The following is a 14,439-nucleotide window of genomic DNA, read 5'->3' as shown; positions in this document are numbered from 1 at the left end:
TTGTTAAAATTCGTAAAAAAGCTAATATGAACTTTATATGGAATGGTGATGTTAAGAAAAGGAAATAGTTTATCGTGGCTTGGAAAAAAATTTGAAAACCTCAATCTTATGGTAGGTTTGGCCTAAGATTCGTAATCTCTCTTAATGAAACCGCTAACTTAAAGTTAGGTTAGGACATGATGAATAGTGAAGAGTTATTGGTCGCCTTATTGAAATCTAGAACTTTGAGATCCTTTGGCACAATAAGACATCAAATTTTCTCCTCTATTTTATAGGGCATAAAAATTAAGTTCTACTTGCTCAGGAGCCACTCTTCATGGTTTTAGGGTAAAGGTGCGTCCATTAATTATTGGAATGATGCTTGGTGTGGTCAACCATTAATTATGGAAACTAGCAGGGAATTTTATGTATTTAGGTTCCAAAACTTTGAGATTATAATAATTATGTAATTGAATTTTGATTTTCTTTCAAGTTCTACCTATTAATCATTTACTTAATACGGGTATAATTGTTTGCTTAATTCGATTGTTGTTATAGGGAAGAAACTATTAAATTCGATTGATGAATGTTCCCTAATTTTAATCGCTTTAACTCAAGTTATTTGTTAATTCGCATTATCTCTAACCGAATGCTTAATTCGGCCCCACATGAAAATAATTCATACAATATCGTTAGCGCATGATTGATTGTTACTATAATCGAATGGGAATGAGAATCTGTTTAGGGAATTAAAGTGCTAATAATTGATGATATGTAGGAACCAAATAAGTAGATCAAATTATTTTATAATCACATTTCAGAATCATATTTCATAATCAGTTGTACTTAATAAAACCCCCTATTTTTTTTTCTTATTTGGTTAATTTTGCCAAGAGTCCCTGCAATACGACTCGAGGTGTCGCTTCCTGTTTACTATATTTTTTTAAATTTGTTTTTTGACCCGTGTGCGACAGCGGATGACCTATATAGAAACTGATGAATTGTGTTGATAAGGGAATTGGAAATCCTCTCACCTTAGTGAGGTTTGTTCTACCTAGAGAATGAATGAGTATTACTTTTTAACCAAGTATTCACATAATAAGTTGTTGTAATGCAATAGTATCTTCCATTTCACCTTGTCAATTTATGCAATCCAAATGATTGTGCTAAAGAATTCACTTTTAAACATATGTCGTGCCAGGCACCAATACATATGACATGAATAATACTTAGGTCCCTCAAAAATACAATACATTTTGTCATATATTTTTTTAACTTTTGCGCACCTTTTTTTTTTGTTTTTGAACCAATACAATTAATATTTATGTTTAATTAAATATTAAATATTTTAACTTAATTTATAGTTTTACTTTATTCTTCATTTAATAAACATCACTTTTTAAATTCTTAAATTTGCTTTCGACTTTTTAGTCCCTTAAATTTACTTCACTCAAATTAGTTCGTTCTATTAACTTTTAACTTTAAAAGTATAAAATAGAACACCAAACTATTTACTAACTACTCTCAAGCCTCAGGACAGGTTTTTAGTAAAATCAAATCAATCATTTACTCAGCTTCAATGTCTAATGTAAGATTAGACAACATCATAGAGTAACAAACTTTTCTAAAAGATCTTTTCCTTTGAATTAATTAGGAGTGTCAATCTTCAAAGACACAATTATATTCTCTTACCTATAAATTTTAGTTGACAAAATCATTACCAAATCGTTTGCTTGGAAATGTTATCTTCTCTCCATGACGGACAAACTCGTGTTAGTGAAATTTGTCATTCAAAGAATTATTACTCATTACATTACTATTTATCCTCGACATGTCTTTTTGTTAAAATTCGTAAAAAAGCTAATATGAACTTTATATGGAATGGTGATGTTAAGAAAAGGAAATATTTTATCGTGGCTTGGAAAAAAGTTTGAAAACCTCAGTCTTATGGCAGGTTTGGCCTAAGATTCATAATCTCTCTTAATGAAACCGCTAACTTAATATTAGGTTAGGACATGATGAATAGTGAAGAGTTATTGGTCGCCTTATTGAAATCTAGAACTTTGAGATCCTTTGGCACAATAAGGCATCAAATTTTCTCCTCTATTTTATAGGGCATAAAAATTAAGTTCTACTTGCTCAGGAGCCACTCTTCATGGTTTTCGGGTAAAGGTGCGTCCATTAATTATTGGAATGATGCTTGGTGTGGTCAACCATTAATTATAGAAACTAGCATGGAATTTCATGTATTTAGGTTCCAAAACATTGAGATTATAATAATTATGTAATTGAATTTTGATTTTCTTTCAAGTTCTACCTATTAATCATTTACTTAATACAGGTATAATTGTTTGCTTAATTCGATTGTTGTTATAGGGAAGAAACTATTAAATTCGATTGATGAATGTTCCCTAATTTTAATCGCTTTAACTCAAGTTATTTGTTAATTCGCATTATCTCTAACCGAATGCTTCATTCGGCCCCACATGAAAATAATTCATACTATATCGTTAGCGCATGATTGATTGTTACTATAATCGAATGGGAATGAGAATCTGTTTAGGGAATTAAAGTTATAATAATTGATGATAGGTAGGAACCAAATAAGTAGATCAAATTATTTTATAATCACATTTCAGAATCATATTTCATAATCAGTTGTCCTTAATAAAACCCCCTATTTTTTTCTTATTTGGTTAATTTTGCCAAGAGTCCCTGCAATACGACTCGAGGTGTCGCTTCCTGTTTACTATATTTATTTAAATTAGTTTTTGACCCGTGTGCGACAGCGGATCACCTATATAGAAACTGATGGGTTGTGTTGATAAGGGAATTGGAAATCCTCTCACCTTAGTGAGGTTTGTTCTACCTAGAGAATGAATGAGTATTACTTTTTAACCAAGTACTCACATAATAAGTTGTTGTGATGCAATAGTATCTTCCATTTCACCTTGTCAATTTATGCAATGCAAATGATTGTGCTAAAGAATTCACTTTTAAACATATGTCGTGCCAGACACCAATACATATGACATGAATAATACTTAGGTCCCTCAAAAATACAATACATTTTGTCATATATTCTTTTAACTTTTGCACACCTTTTTTTTTCTTTTTGAACCAATACAATTAATATTTATGTTTAATTAAATATTTAATATTTTAACTTAATTTATAGTTTTACTTTATTCTTCATTTAATAAACATCACTTTTTAAATTCTTAAATTTGCTTTCGATTTTTTAGTCCCTTAAATTTACTTCTACTCAAATTAGTTCGTTCTATTAACTTTTAACTTTAAAAGTATAAAATAGAACACAAAACTATTTACTAACTACTCTCAAGCCTCAAGACAGGTTTTTTGTAAAATCAAATCAATCATTTACTCAACTTCAATGTCTAATGTAAGATTAGACAACATCATATAGTAACAAACTTTTCTAAAAGATCTTTTCCTTTGAATTAATTAGGAGTGTCAATCTTCAAAGACACAATTATATTCTCTTACCTATAAATTTTAGTTGACAAAATCATTACCAAATCCTTTGCTTGGAATGTTATCTTCTCTCCATGACGGACAAACTCGTGTTAGTGAAATTTGTCATTCAAAGAATTATTACTCATTACATTACTATTTATCCTCGACATGTCTCTTTGTTAAAATAAGTAAAAAAACTAATATGATCTTTATATGGAATGGTGATGTTAAGAAAAGGAAATATTTTATCGTGGCTTGGAAAAAGGTTTGAAAACCTCAATCTTATGGCAGGTTTGGCCTAAGATTCATAATCTCTCTTAATGAAACCGCTAACTTAAAGTTAGGTTAGGACATGATGAATAGTGAAGAGTTATTGGTCGCCTTATTGAAATCTAGAACTTTGAGATCCTTTGGCACAATAAGGCATCAAATTTTCTCCTCTATTTTATAGGGCATAAAAATTAAGTTCTACTTGCTCAGGAGCCACTCTTCATGGTTTTGGGGTAAAGGTGCGTCCATTAATTATTGGAATGATGCTTGGTGTGGTCAACCATTAATTATAGAAACTAGCATGGAATTTCATGTATATAGGTTCCAAAACATTGAGATTATAATAATTATGTAATCGAATTTTGATTTTCTTTCAAGTTCTACCTATTAATCATTTACTTTATACAGGTATAATTGTTTGCTTAATTCGATTGTTGTTATAGGGAAGAAACTATTAAATTCGATTGATGAATGTTCCCTAATTTTAATCGCTTTAACTCAAGTTATTTGTTAATTCGCATTATCTCTAACCGAATGCTTAATTCGGCCCCACATGAAAATAATTCTTACAATATCGTTAGCGCATGATTGATTGTTACTATAATCGAATGGGAATGAGAATCTGTTTAGGGAATTAAAGTTATAATAATTGATGATAGGTAGGAACCAAATAAGTAGATCAAATTATTTTATAATCACATTTCAGAATCATATTTCATAATCAGTTGTCCTTAATAAAACCCCCTATTTTTTTCTTATTTGGTTAATTTTGCCAAGAGTCCCTGCAATACGACTCGAGGTGTCGCTTCCTGTTTACTATATTTTTTTAAATTAGTTTTTGACCCGTGTGCGACAGCGGATCACCTATATAGAAACTGATGGATTGTGTTGATAAGGGAATTGGAAATCCTCTCACCTTAGTGAGGTTTGTTCTACCTAGAGAATGAATGAGTATTACTTTTTAACCAAGTACTCACATAATAAGTTGTTGTGATGCAATAGTATCTTCCATTTCACCTTGTCAATTTATGCAATGCAAATGATTGTGCTAAAGAATTCACTTTTAAACATATGTCGTGCCAGACACCAATACATATGACATGAATAATACTTAGGTCCCTCAAAAATACAATACATTTTGTCATATATTTTTTTAACTTTTGCACACCTTTTTTTTTTCTTTTTGAACCAATACAATTAATATTTATGTTTAATTAAATATTTAATATTTTAACTTAATTTATAGTTTTACTTTATTCTTCATTTAATAAACATCACTTTTTAAATTCTTAAATTTGCTTTCGATTTTTGAGTCCCTTAAATTTACTTCTACTCAAATTAGTTCGTTCTATTAACTTTTAACTTTAAAAGTATAAAATAGAACACAAAACTAATTACTAACTACTCTCAAACCTCAAGACAGGTTTTTAGTAAAATCAAATCAATCATTTACTCAGCTTCAATGTCTAATGTAAGATTAGACAACATCATAGAGTAACAAACTTTTCTAAAAGATCTTTTCCTTTATATTAATTAGGAGTGTCAATCTTCAAAGACATAATTATATTCTCTTACCTATAAATTTTAGTTGACAAAATCATTACCAAATCGTTTGCTTGGAAATGTTATCTTCTCTCCATGACGGACAAACTCGTGTTAGTGAAATTTGTCATTCAAAGAATTATTACTCATTACATTACTATTTATCCTCGACATGTCTCTTTGTTAAAATTCGTAAAAAAACTAATATGATCTTTATATGGAATGGTGATGTTAAGAAAAGGAAATATTTTATCGTGGCTTGGAAAAAGGTTTGAAAACCTCAATCTTATGGCAGGTTTGGCCTAAGATTCATAATCTCTCTTAATGAAACCGCTAACTTAAAGTTAGGTTAGGACATGATGAATAGTGAAGAGTTATAGGTCGCCTTATTGAAATCTAGAACTTTGAGATCCTTTGGCACAATAAGGCATCAAATTTTCTCCTCTATTTTATAGGGCATAAAAATTAAGTTCTACTTGCTCAGGAGCCACTCTTCATGGTTTTGGGGTAAAGGTGCGTCCATTAATTATTGGAATGATGCTTGGTGTGGTCAACCATTAATTATGGAAACTAGCAGGGAATTTCATGTATTTAGGTTCCAAAACTTTGAGATTATAATAATTATGTAATTGAATTTTGATTTTCTTTCAATTTCTACCTATTAATCATTTACTTAATACGGGTATAATTGTTTGCTTAATTCGATTGTTGTTATAGGGAAAAAACTATTAAATTCGATTGATGAATGTTCCCTAATTTTAATCGCTTTCACTACGCCAAAAAGTGCTTTTGGCAGCACCAAAAAGAAAGCGCTTTTTAAAAGAAGCGCTGTAATAGCTTGAAAAAAATTCGCCTATGTAAAGTAAGCGCTTTTAAGGTAAAAGCGCTCTTATAGGTCTCCACTTATGAAAGCGCTTTTAAGGTAAAAGCGCTCTTATAGGTCTCAGTCTCACATCTATGAGTTTCACACTTATGAAAGCGCTTTTAAGGTAAAAGCGCTCTTATAGGTCTCATGGGTTTCACACTTATGAAAGCGCTTTTAAGGTAAAAGCGCTCTTATAGGTCTCAGTCTCACATCTATGAGTTTCACACTTATGAAAGCGCTTTTAAGGTAAAAGCGCTCGTATAGGTCTCATGGGTTTCACACTTATGAAAGCGCTTTTAAGGTAAAAGCGCTCTTATAGGTCTCAGTCTCACACACTTATGAAAGCGCTTTTAAGGTAAAAGCGCTCTTATAGGTCTCATGGGTTTCACACTTATGAAAGCGCTTTTGAGGTAAAAGCGCTCTTATAGGTCTCATGGGTTTCAGACTTATGAAAGCGCTTTTAAGGTAAAAGCGCTCTTATAGGTCTCAGTCTCACATCTATGAAAGCGCTTTCATGGTAAAAGCGCTCTCATAGGTCATTTATAAAAATTATAATAAATCTAATATTACAAAATCCCTGACTTTCAGAAATCCCTCTTTCACTCTCTCTCGTTCGAAGCTCTCGCTGCCCTGGAAAAAATTCCACAGAGTACCTGGAAATCTCAACGATAAACACTGCAAATTTGAAAGAGACTGCATTCGAAAGAGAAGGATTCAATACCTGGAAATCTCATTGCGTTTTAAGGTTAGGTTTTCGTGTCTTTCTGTTTTGCCCTAGAAGTCAAAGAATAGGTGGTCGATTTTGGTTTGAATGGACTTGCATTGCTACATTATGGGTTATTTATTTGTCAGTATCGATTATTAGAGTTTGTGACTATGTTTGCTTAATATTCTGTAACTTACCGAAAGTTTCATCTTGTTCTGATATAAATGATATTCTGTAACTTGCATCGCCATTGACTTAGAAATAATGTTGGGAGTTCTAATAGAATCAGTGCCTTTTCAACATTTGTTTAAATTTGCTGAGAAAGTAGGAAGGAATGAACTGATATGTTTGCACCATTGTATCCTCATATTCTAACTATTACTGAAATTTCAGAAAGTGATTTTGATGTTAAATGTTGGATACTCAAATGGAATAACTTTGTCTGCTACAGTGATATATGTGATATGGTTTCAAGAACTTAGAGCAATGTCTCATATTTTGGCAATCCTATTACATGTTGGTTTGAATGAACAGTTAAACTTCAAAATGTACATTCATATTTTGGCATAACTTTGTCTGCTACAGTCATATTTTGGCAATCTTATTTAATGTTGTAAAATGATGTTTTAATATTATGTGAATTTTTAAGATGGTCACTGTAGTGTAAAATGAACCCTGATGGACTATATGTGAATTGTTCATGTGCATCATATAAGTTTCTTGAATTGTTTTATACGTTATGACTTATCCTTGATGTTGTTTTATATGTACAGCGCTCATTCCCTGTGTTTCCGTGAGTTTGACCTTCTCGACGTTGCTGTTCGTTAAATCCGAGGTAAATTTCTTCCTCAAATTACTGGTACACTGTGATGAATTTGTCTGAAATTTCGTGAATATGTTGTGTTTTCTTGCTCCGTATTCATTCCGTGTATACTTTGGGTTTTGACAGAAATGCATTATACCGTTTTGTACCCTAATTACTTTGCGTTAAAACCATGGATAAGACATGGATGTATTCCAATCGATTGTCGAAAGAGTACGAGAATGGGGTATCGAAATTTGTTAAGTTTGCTATTGCGCACGCCAAAGACCCCAATCGAATGACATGTCCTTGCTTGAGTTGCTGTTATGGGAGTCAGGTTGACGCGGTTCAGTTGGCATCGCATTTACTACGGTATGGAATTGATAGAAGTTATACATGTTGGAATTTGCATGGTGAGAAAAGTAACGAGAATGTTGAATCGGGGTATAATACGACCTATGCTTCAAACGACGATTGCACAGATACATATGATTATGATCGAGTCGAAGAGATTGCAGAAGCGCTTGAAGAAGATCTTAAGGACTGTCCCAAAATGTTCGAGAGGTTGGTAAGCGATGCAGAGAAACCGTTGTATAATGGTTGTACAAAATTCACAAGATTGTCTGCGTTATTAAAGTTGTACAACTTAAAGGCGGGCAATGGATGGTCGGATAAAAGTTTCACAGAGTTATTAGCTCTTATGAAAGATATACTACCAGAGGATAATGTTCTTCCCAATCGAACGTATGAGGCCAAAAAGATGTTGTGCTCTATTGGCATGAGCTATGATAAGATACATGCCTGTTCAAACGATTGCGTTTTGTTTCGAAACGAGTATGCATCGTTAAATGAGTGTCCTAAATGTGGTGCCCCTCGATATAAGAAAAAGTTATCTCCAGCAAAAGTCTTATGGTATTTTCCTATAATTCCGAGATTTAGACGCATGTATCGTAGTGAAACCGATTCAAGACACTTGACTTGGCATGCAGATGAAAGAATTATTGATGGAAAGTTTCGACATCCGGCAGATTCACCCCAGTGGATGAAAATTGATAATGATTATCCTGAATTTGGAAAAGAAGCAAGAAACCTTCGCTTGGCATTGTCTACTGATGGAATGAACCCACATGGTATTCAAAGTATCTCGCATAGCACATGGCCTGTGATTCTTATGATTTATAACCTACCTCCATGGCTATGTATGAAGCGTAAGTACATGATGTTATCTATGTTAATTTCTAGGCCTAAACAACCAGGGAATGACATAGACGTATACTTGACACCCTTAATCGAAGATTTAAAGTTTTTGTGGGAGAACGGTGTGGAGGTTTATGATGGGTATAGGAAAGAAAGTTTCAACTTGAGGGCGATGTTGTTTGGAACAATTAATGATTTTCCAGCATACGGAAATCTATCAGGGTACAGCATTAAAGGTGAAAAAGCGTGTCCTGTTTGTGAAGACGGAACCGATACGATGCGATTGGACCTTTGTCATAAGAATGTCTTTCTCGGTCATCGTAGATTCTTAAATTCTAATCATCACTGCCGTGGGTGGAGAAAAGCATTCAATGGAAATACAGAAGAAGGTAGAGCTCCAACAATGTTGACAGGTGATCAAATTTTTGAAAAGGTGAAGGACGTAAGTACTAAGTTTGGCAAGCCTTTTGCACATACACTTGTCAAGAGTGGGTGGAAGAAAAGGTCAATTTTTTTTGAACTGCCATATTGGAAGTCTTTGTATGTAAGACATTTCCTCGATGTTATGCATATTGAAAAAAATGTATTTGACAGTGTTATTGGTACGTTACTCAATATACAAGGAAAGTCTAAGGATGGCCTTAATGTAAGGAAGGACATGGTAAACATGGGAATGAGACTTGAATTGGGACCCGTGAAGAAAGGAAAACGAACATATCTACCACCTGCTGTTTACACTCTATCTAGAAAGGAGAAAAAAATATTATGTAAGTTCCTAAGTGAAGTTAAAGTTCCAGAAGGCTACTCATCAGATATTAGAAGACTTGTGTCTATGAAAGACCTCAAGTTAAAGAGTTTAAAGACGCATGATTGCCATGTTATAATGGAACATTTTCTACCGATAAGTATACGTTCTATTCTGCCAGAAAAAGTAAGAAGCGCAATAACTAAATTGTGTTTTTTCTTCAAGTCAATTTGCAGTAAGATGATCGATCCTGCGATCTTACCAACATTGCAAAAAGAAATAGTTGTTACTTTGTGTGATCTTGAAATGTATTTTCCTCCCTCGTTTTTTGACATAATGGTCCATCTAGTCGTTCATCTTGTGAAAGAGACACAATTGTGCGGACCAGCTTATATGAGATGGATGTACCCTGCTGAACGTTATATGAAAATATTAAAAGGGTATGTGAAAAACCGAAGTCGACCAGAGGGTTGTATTGCCGAACCATACATTGTTGAAGAAGCGGTTGAGTTTTGTACAGAATATTTGTCAAATGTTCAATCAATTGGACTCCCCAAATCTCATATTGTTGAAAAAAAAGAAGGTAAACAGCTAATTGGAAATAAAGTTGTGACAGTATCAAGGGTCGAACGAGATCAAGTGCATTTGTATGTTCTGCACAATGAGATTGAGGTTGAGCCGTATGTTGAAATGCACAAGGGTGTTCTTCGAGGTTTAAATCCGAATAGAAATGAGAATTGGATAGTACGAGAGCACAATCGAAGTTTCATACCATGGTTTAAGGAACATATTTATTCAAAGTATCGTTCAGATCCCGCTTCAATAACAGAAAGGTTGAGATGTTTAGCATATGGTCCAAGTTTGGTTGTGATTTCTTATAGCGCATACGCAATTAATGGATACACATTTTATACCAAAGAACAAGATGATAAAAGTACTATGCAAAATAGTGGTGTCACCTTGGTAGCTGAAGCAATGCACATATCAAGTGTGAAGGACTTAAACCCGAAATTTGCAAATCTGTCATATTTTGGGGTTATCGAGCGCATTTTGGTGTTTGATTATGAGAAGTTTCAGATTCCTATATTTGGTTGCAAGTGGGTTGAAAATAATAATGGCATACGAGTGGATAAGTCAGGATTTTTGCAAGTTGATCTTAATAGGGTGGGTTACACAGATGAGCCTTTCATTCTAGCCTCTCAAGCTAAACAAGTATTCTATGTCACTGATCCGACAAGTACGAAATGGTCTATAGTGCTTTTATCTAACAAAGTAATTGATGAAAGAATTGGAGATCAAGGTGATATTGATGTTGAGATTGAATCTTTTACCATAAATGATCAAAATGAGAATGAATCATGTATTAGAAATGATCATAATGAGGGTATTTGGATCAATCCAACCGTCCGCGTTGTTAAAAGAAAAGTAGAACATATTCCTACCAAGAAAAGAAAGAGACGTTACTGAAAAAGGTAATAGTATAATTATAGCCTATGTCATTCAAGAAAATTTAATTATAGCCTATGTCATTTTATATTATTCATATATATATGGATTATTGATTATGGATTTTTATATTTTTCATTTCATTTTTATATTTTTTCTTTATTACAGGTTAAATGGCTAGTGATCAAGAAAACTCACAAGATGCAAATGCTCCTGATGATACTTCAGAAAAAGAAATTACACGAGGCATCACTATTATGAAGAGTATCATTCGTGATAGAGATAAAGCAGTAACATATAATGTAAATTGGAATGCTGATAACCAACTAATTGGGTCTAATGCTGCAAAGTTGGCAAGCTACATTGGTACACTTGTTCGTATGCACATTCCAATCACTGCTACAAGATGGAGTAATAAAGAGTTGGGTAGCGCTAAAGATAAGATTTGGACTGAGATACTGGTACAATATATGATTGTTTATATTTTCTTTATATTGACGATAATATGTTTAAATTACTTATACTAACACACTCTATTCCAATATTTTTTCGTAGAGGTCTTTTAACATTGAAGATACAACTATCCGAAAAAAGTATATACTTCAATTGGCCGGAAAAAGACACAGAGGGTGGAGAACGTTTTTAACAAACAAGTATCTTAAGGACAAAGAAAATTTTTTTGTTGAATATGATCCGGAATATCCAGTGAAGTATGCGATCTTCATTACAGAAGAAGAATGGGTTGCTTTTGTAGCCCAAAGAAGAGACGAAAATTTCAAGAAAGTGAGTGCCACAAATCGCGAGAGAGCGTCAAATCCCACGTATGCATACAAAAAAGGGCGTTTGGGATATGCACGCTTAGAGGAAAAAATTGTAAGTATACAAAAATGCTACGATCTTATTAATTGTCTCAATGTGTTATAATTGATTATCTTATTATTTGTGTCAATGCGTAGTTAGACGAGACGAAAAGTGACGCAACATCACTTCCGCCACATGTTTTGTGGAAAGAAGCTCGTGTGGGAAAGGATGGAACTGTTAGGGATGACGTTCAACATATTTATGATGAATGTGTAAGTAGAACATTGTGTCTTTAATTAAATCAAAAGTTTAATAATATATAATTAATTTTTTTATCTCCACTAATAATTTCCGATATGTAAATGAATTTCAGGAGACCCTATCTCAATCGATAAGCACAGCTGAGGACCAGGAGAACAGGAGCGTACTTAGTAGAGCACTAAATGTTCCTGAGTATCCCGGTCGGGTGAGGGGTAAAGGGCATGGTTGTACTCCAACTTCCTTGTATAAGAATCCAAGGAGAAGAAATCCTAGCAATCAAGAAGTGATGGAGACGTTGCAGGCATTACAAGCGCAAGTTCTTCAATTGCAAAAGGATAATGAGAGATATAGGTGTATGGAAAAGTGCAGTTCACAGTTGAAAGAAACTAGTGAGAAAGCCAGTATCAATTGTCAAAATAAATTTCCCGAGGTAATTATATATGTTATTTTGAAATTAAAATAGCACATTTATGTTAATTGAAATATATACACATTAAAAGTAACATATTTATTATTGGTTTAGGGCATTTCATCTTGTCAGCTATACTTATCGTCACCGACTTATCGCCTAGTTGGCAAGGGAAAAGTGCACAACACTTCGGGAGATTTACTTCACCATAGACCGCTCCCGGATGGACACCTTAAAGTATCGGTTGATGTTGTATTAGATAAGGATGCGTTGCTACCGATACCTGACATTGTTTCAGAGACAACATTGCTGCGAGATGCAATAGGATCATTTGTTGCATGGCCCTTGGATCTCATTTTCATTGATGATGAGGTATGTTGAATTCAAAAACCACTATGAATCTTTTAGTATTCAAATGTCAATTCTGAACCGTTAAGTTAATTTTTTTTACATGGTAATTTTAGACGCCTACAAAACCCGCATCTAAGGATAAAGGGATTTTGCGGCACAACGAGTCTGTTGCATCACAAAAAGAGGTATATTGAAAGTGTTAATTATATGATCCGAATCAAAAAATGCATGATTTTATAATTTACCTATGTTATATGATTTATAGGTATTTGCTCAAGGGTCACAACAACTGAGCCAGAAAATTGGTAGTCGACAGAAAAACAAAAGGGATCTTCCAGTGACTTATTTGCCAAAAAAAGGTGCTTTTGTGCCTCGATACCAGATATCTCTTGAAACACTTGTTGACTCATCAGATATGGCAACAGCTGGTGCTATTCGCTTACTGGATATGGAGGAAGATATCTTTGGTTATTCATGCACTGAAACAATCGGAAAAGAAGATCTGGAACATATTTTTCGGCATCAAGAATTAGGCGTCGGTGTTATACACACATACATCCGGTAATCCGATCTATATATTATTTAATTACTTGAACAATTTATTTACACATTTCAATAAAAATAGTCTAATGTTTATTATGTTTTTATTGAAGGTTCTTGTATGACAATTTCATGCGCGGGAATGATCAATTGTCAAACAGATTCCGTTTCGTGTCTTCCTCCCTGGTCAACAAAGCATTAATTTGTAGGGAACCGGATTCATGTAGAGAGTACTTAGTCAAGAGATTCATGGCCAGCAGTACAAACAACTTGTATCTTTGGCCGTATAATTCAGGGTTAGATTTTAATTCTAAGTTTATTCTAATCTTTAATTGTTTCTTTTACGTAAAAAATTTCCATATAAACTTTTGTTTTAATTTATAGGTGTCACTGGTTGTTGCTTGCTATTGATCCTTTAAAAGAAGTGGTATATTTTCTGAATTCGATAGATGGTGAATGGACAAATTATCCGGATATGAAGCAATTAGTTGATACGTAAGTGAGACTGTTCTAAATATTCGTGTATATTTATGTGAGATTGTTCTAAATATATGTTTTTATTTTGTTAGATCAATAAAAGTGTTCCGATCTCAAAGACATGCTCGAGTACCACGTACTAAATCCAGCAACATTACGTGGATAAAAGTGCAGGTACTTTAATTTTCACAATTTTGCTTATAATAGTGATGCTACTTGATAAGAAAAGATAACTATACATTCTTATTTTTTTTTCTATGTAGTGTCCTCTACAGCGCAACGGTATCGATTGCGGATACTTTGTAATGAGGTTTATGAGGGAAATCATTAATATGAATCAAATAGAGATTCCAATCACGGTATGGATTTATAACTTAGGATTTGTTTTAATATTTATCGAATATTTCATATTATTTATTACTTTTAACTAAATCATGCATATTATGTTTTGTTATGTAGTACTTTGATGAATACAAGTGTGCTCATTACACGAGACTGCAGTTGGAACAAATCAAGGAGGAATTGTGTCAATATTTTATTGAGAAAAGATTAATTAGTATATAATGGTTTC

The 14,439-nt window shown here is 33.1% G+C and overlaps 1 protein-coding gene across 1 annotated transcript; it reads left to right on the top strand.

Moving 5' to 3' along the window:
- Nucleotides 1-11,202: 11,202 nt before the first annotated feature.
- Nucleotides 11,203-14,227, top strand: LOC127114183 (uncharacterized; the record flags this gene model as incomplete). The annotated part of the gene is made up of 11 exons (XM_051046540.1): nt 11,203-11,490; nt 11,585-11,902; nt 11,986-12,102; nt 12,204-12,521; nt 12,615-12,872; nt 12,965-13,036; nt 13,117-13,412; nt 13,505-13,687; nt 13,776-13,886; nt 13,961-14,042; nt 14,132-14,227. Coding segments are annotated over exons 1-11 (2,139 nt in total), but the record flags the coding sequence as incomplete, so codon positions are not given.
- Nucleotides 14,228-14,439: the final 212 nt, after the last annotated feature.

Source organism: Lathyrus oleraceus, unplaced genomic scaffold (assembly GCF_024323335.1).
Source record: "Lathyrus oleraceus cultivar Zhongwan6 unplaced genomic scaffold, CAAS_Psat_ZW6_1.0 chrUn0416, whole genome shotgun sequence".
In the NCBI taxonomy this organism is placed as follows: domain Eukaryota; kingdom Viridiplantae; phylum Streptophyta; class Magnoliopsida; order Fabales; family Fabaceae; genus Lathyrus; species Lathyrus oleraceus.
The sequence above is the reverse complement of the archived record's forward strand: the minus strand, read 5'-3'. Positions and strand labels throughout refer to the sequence as shown.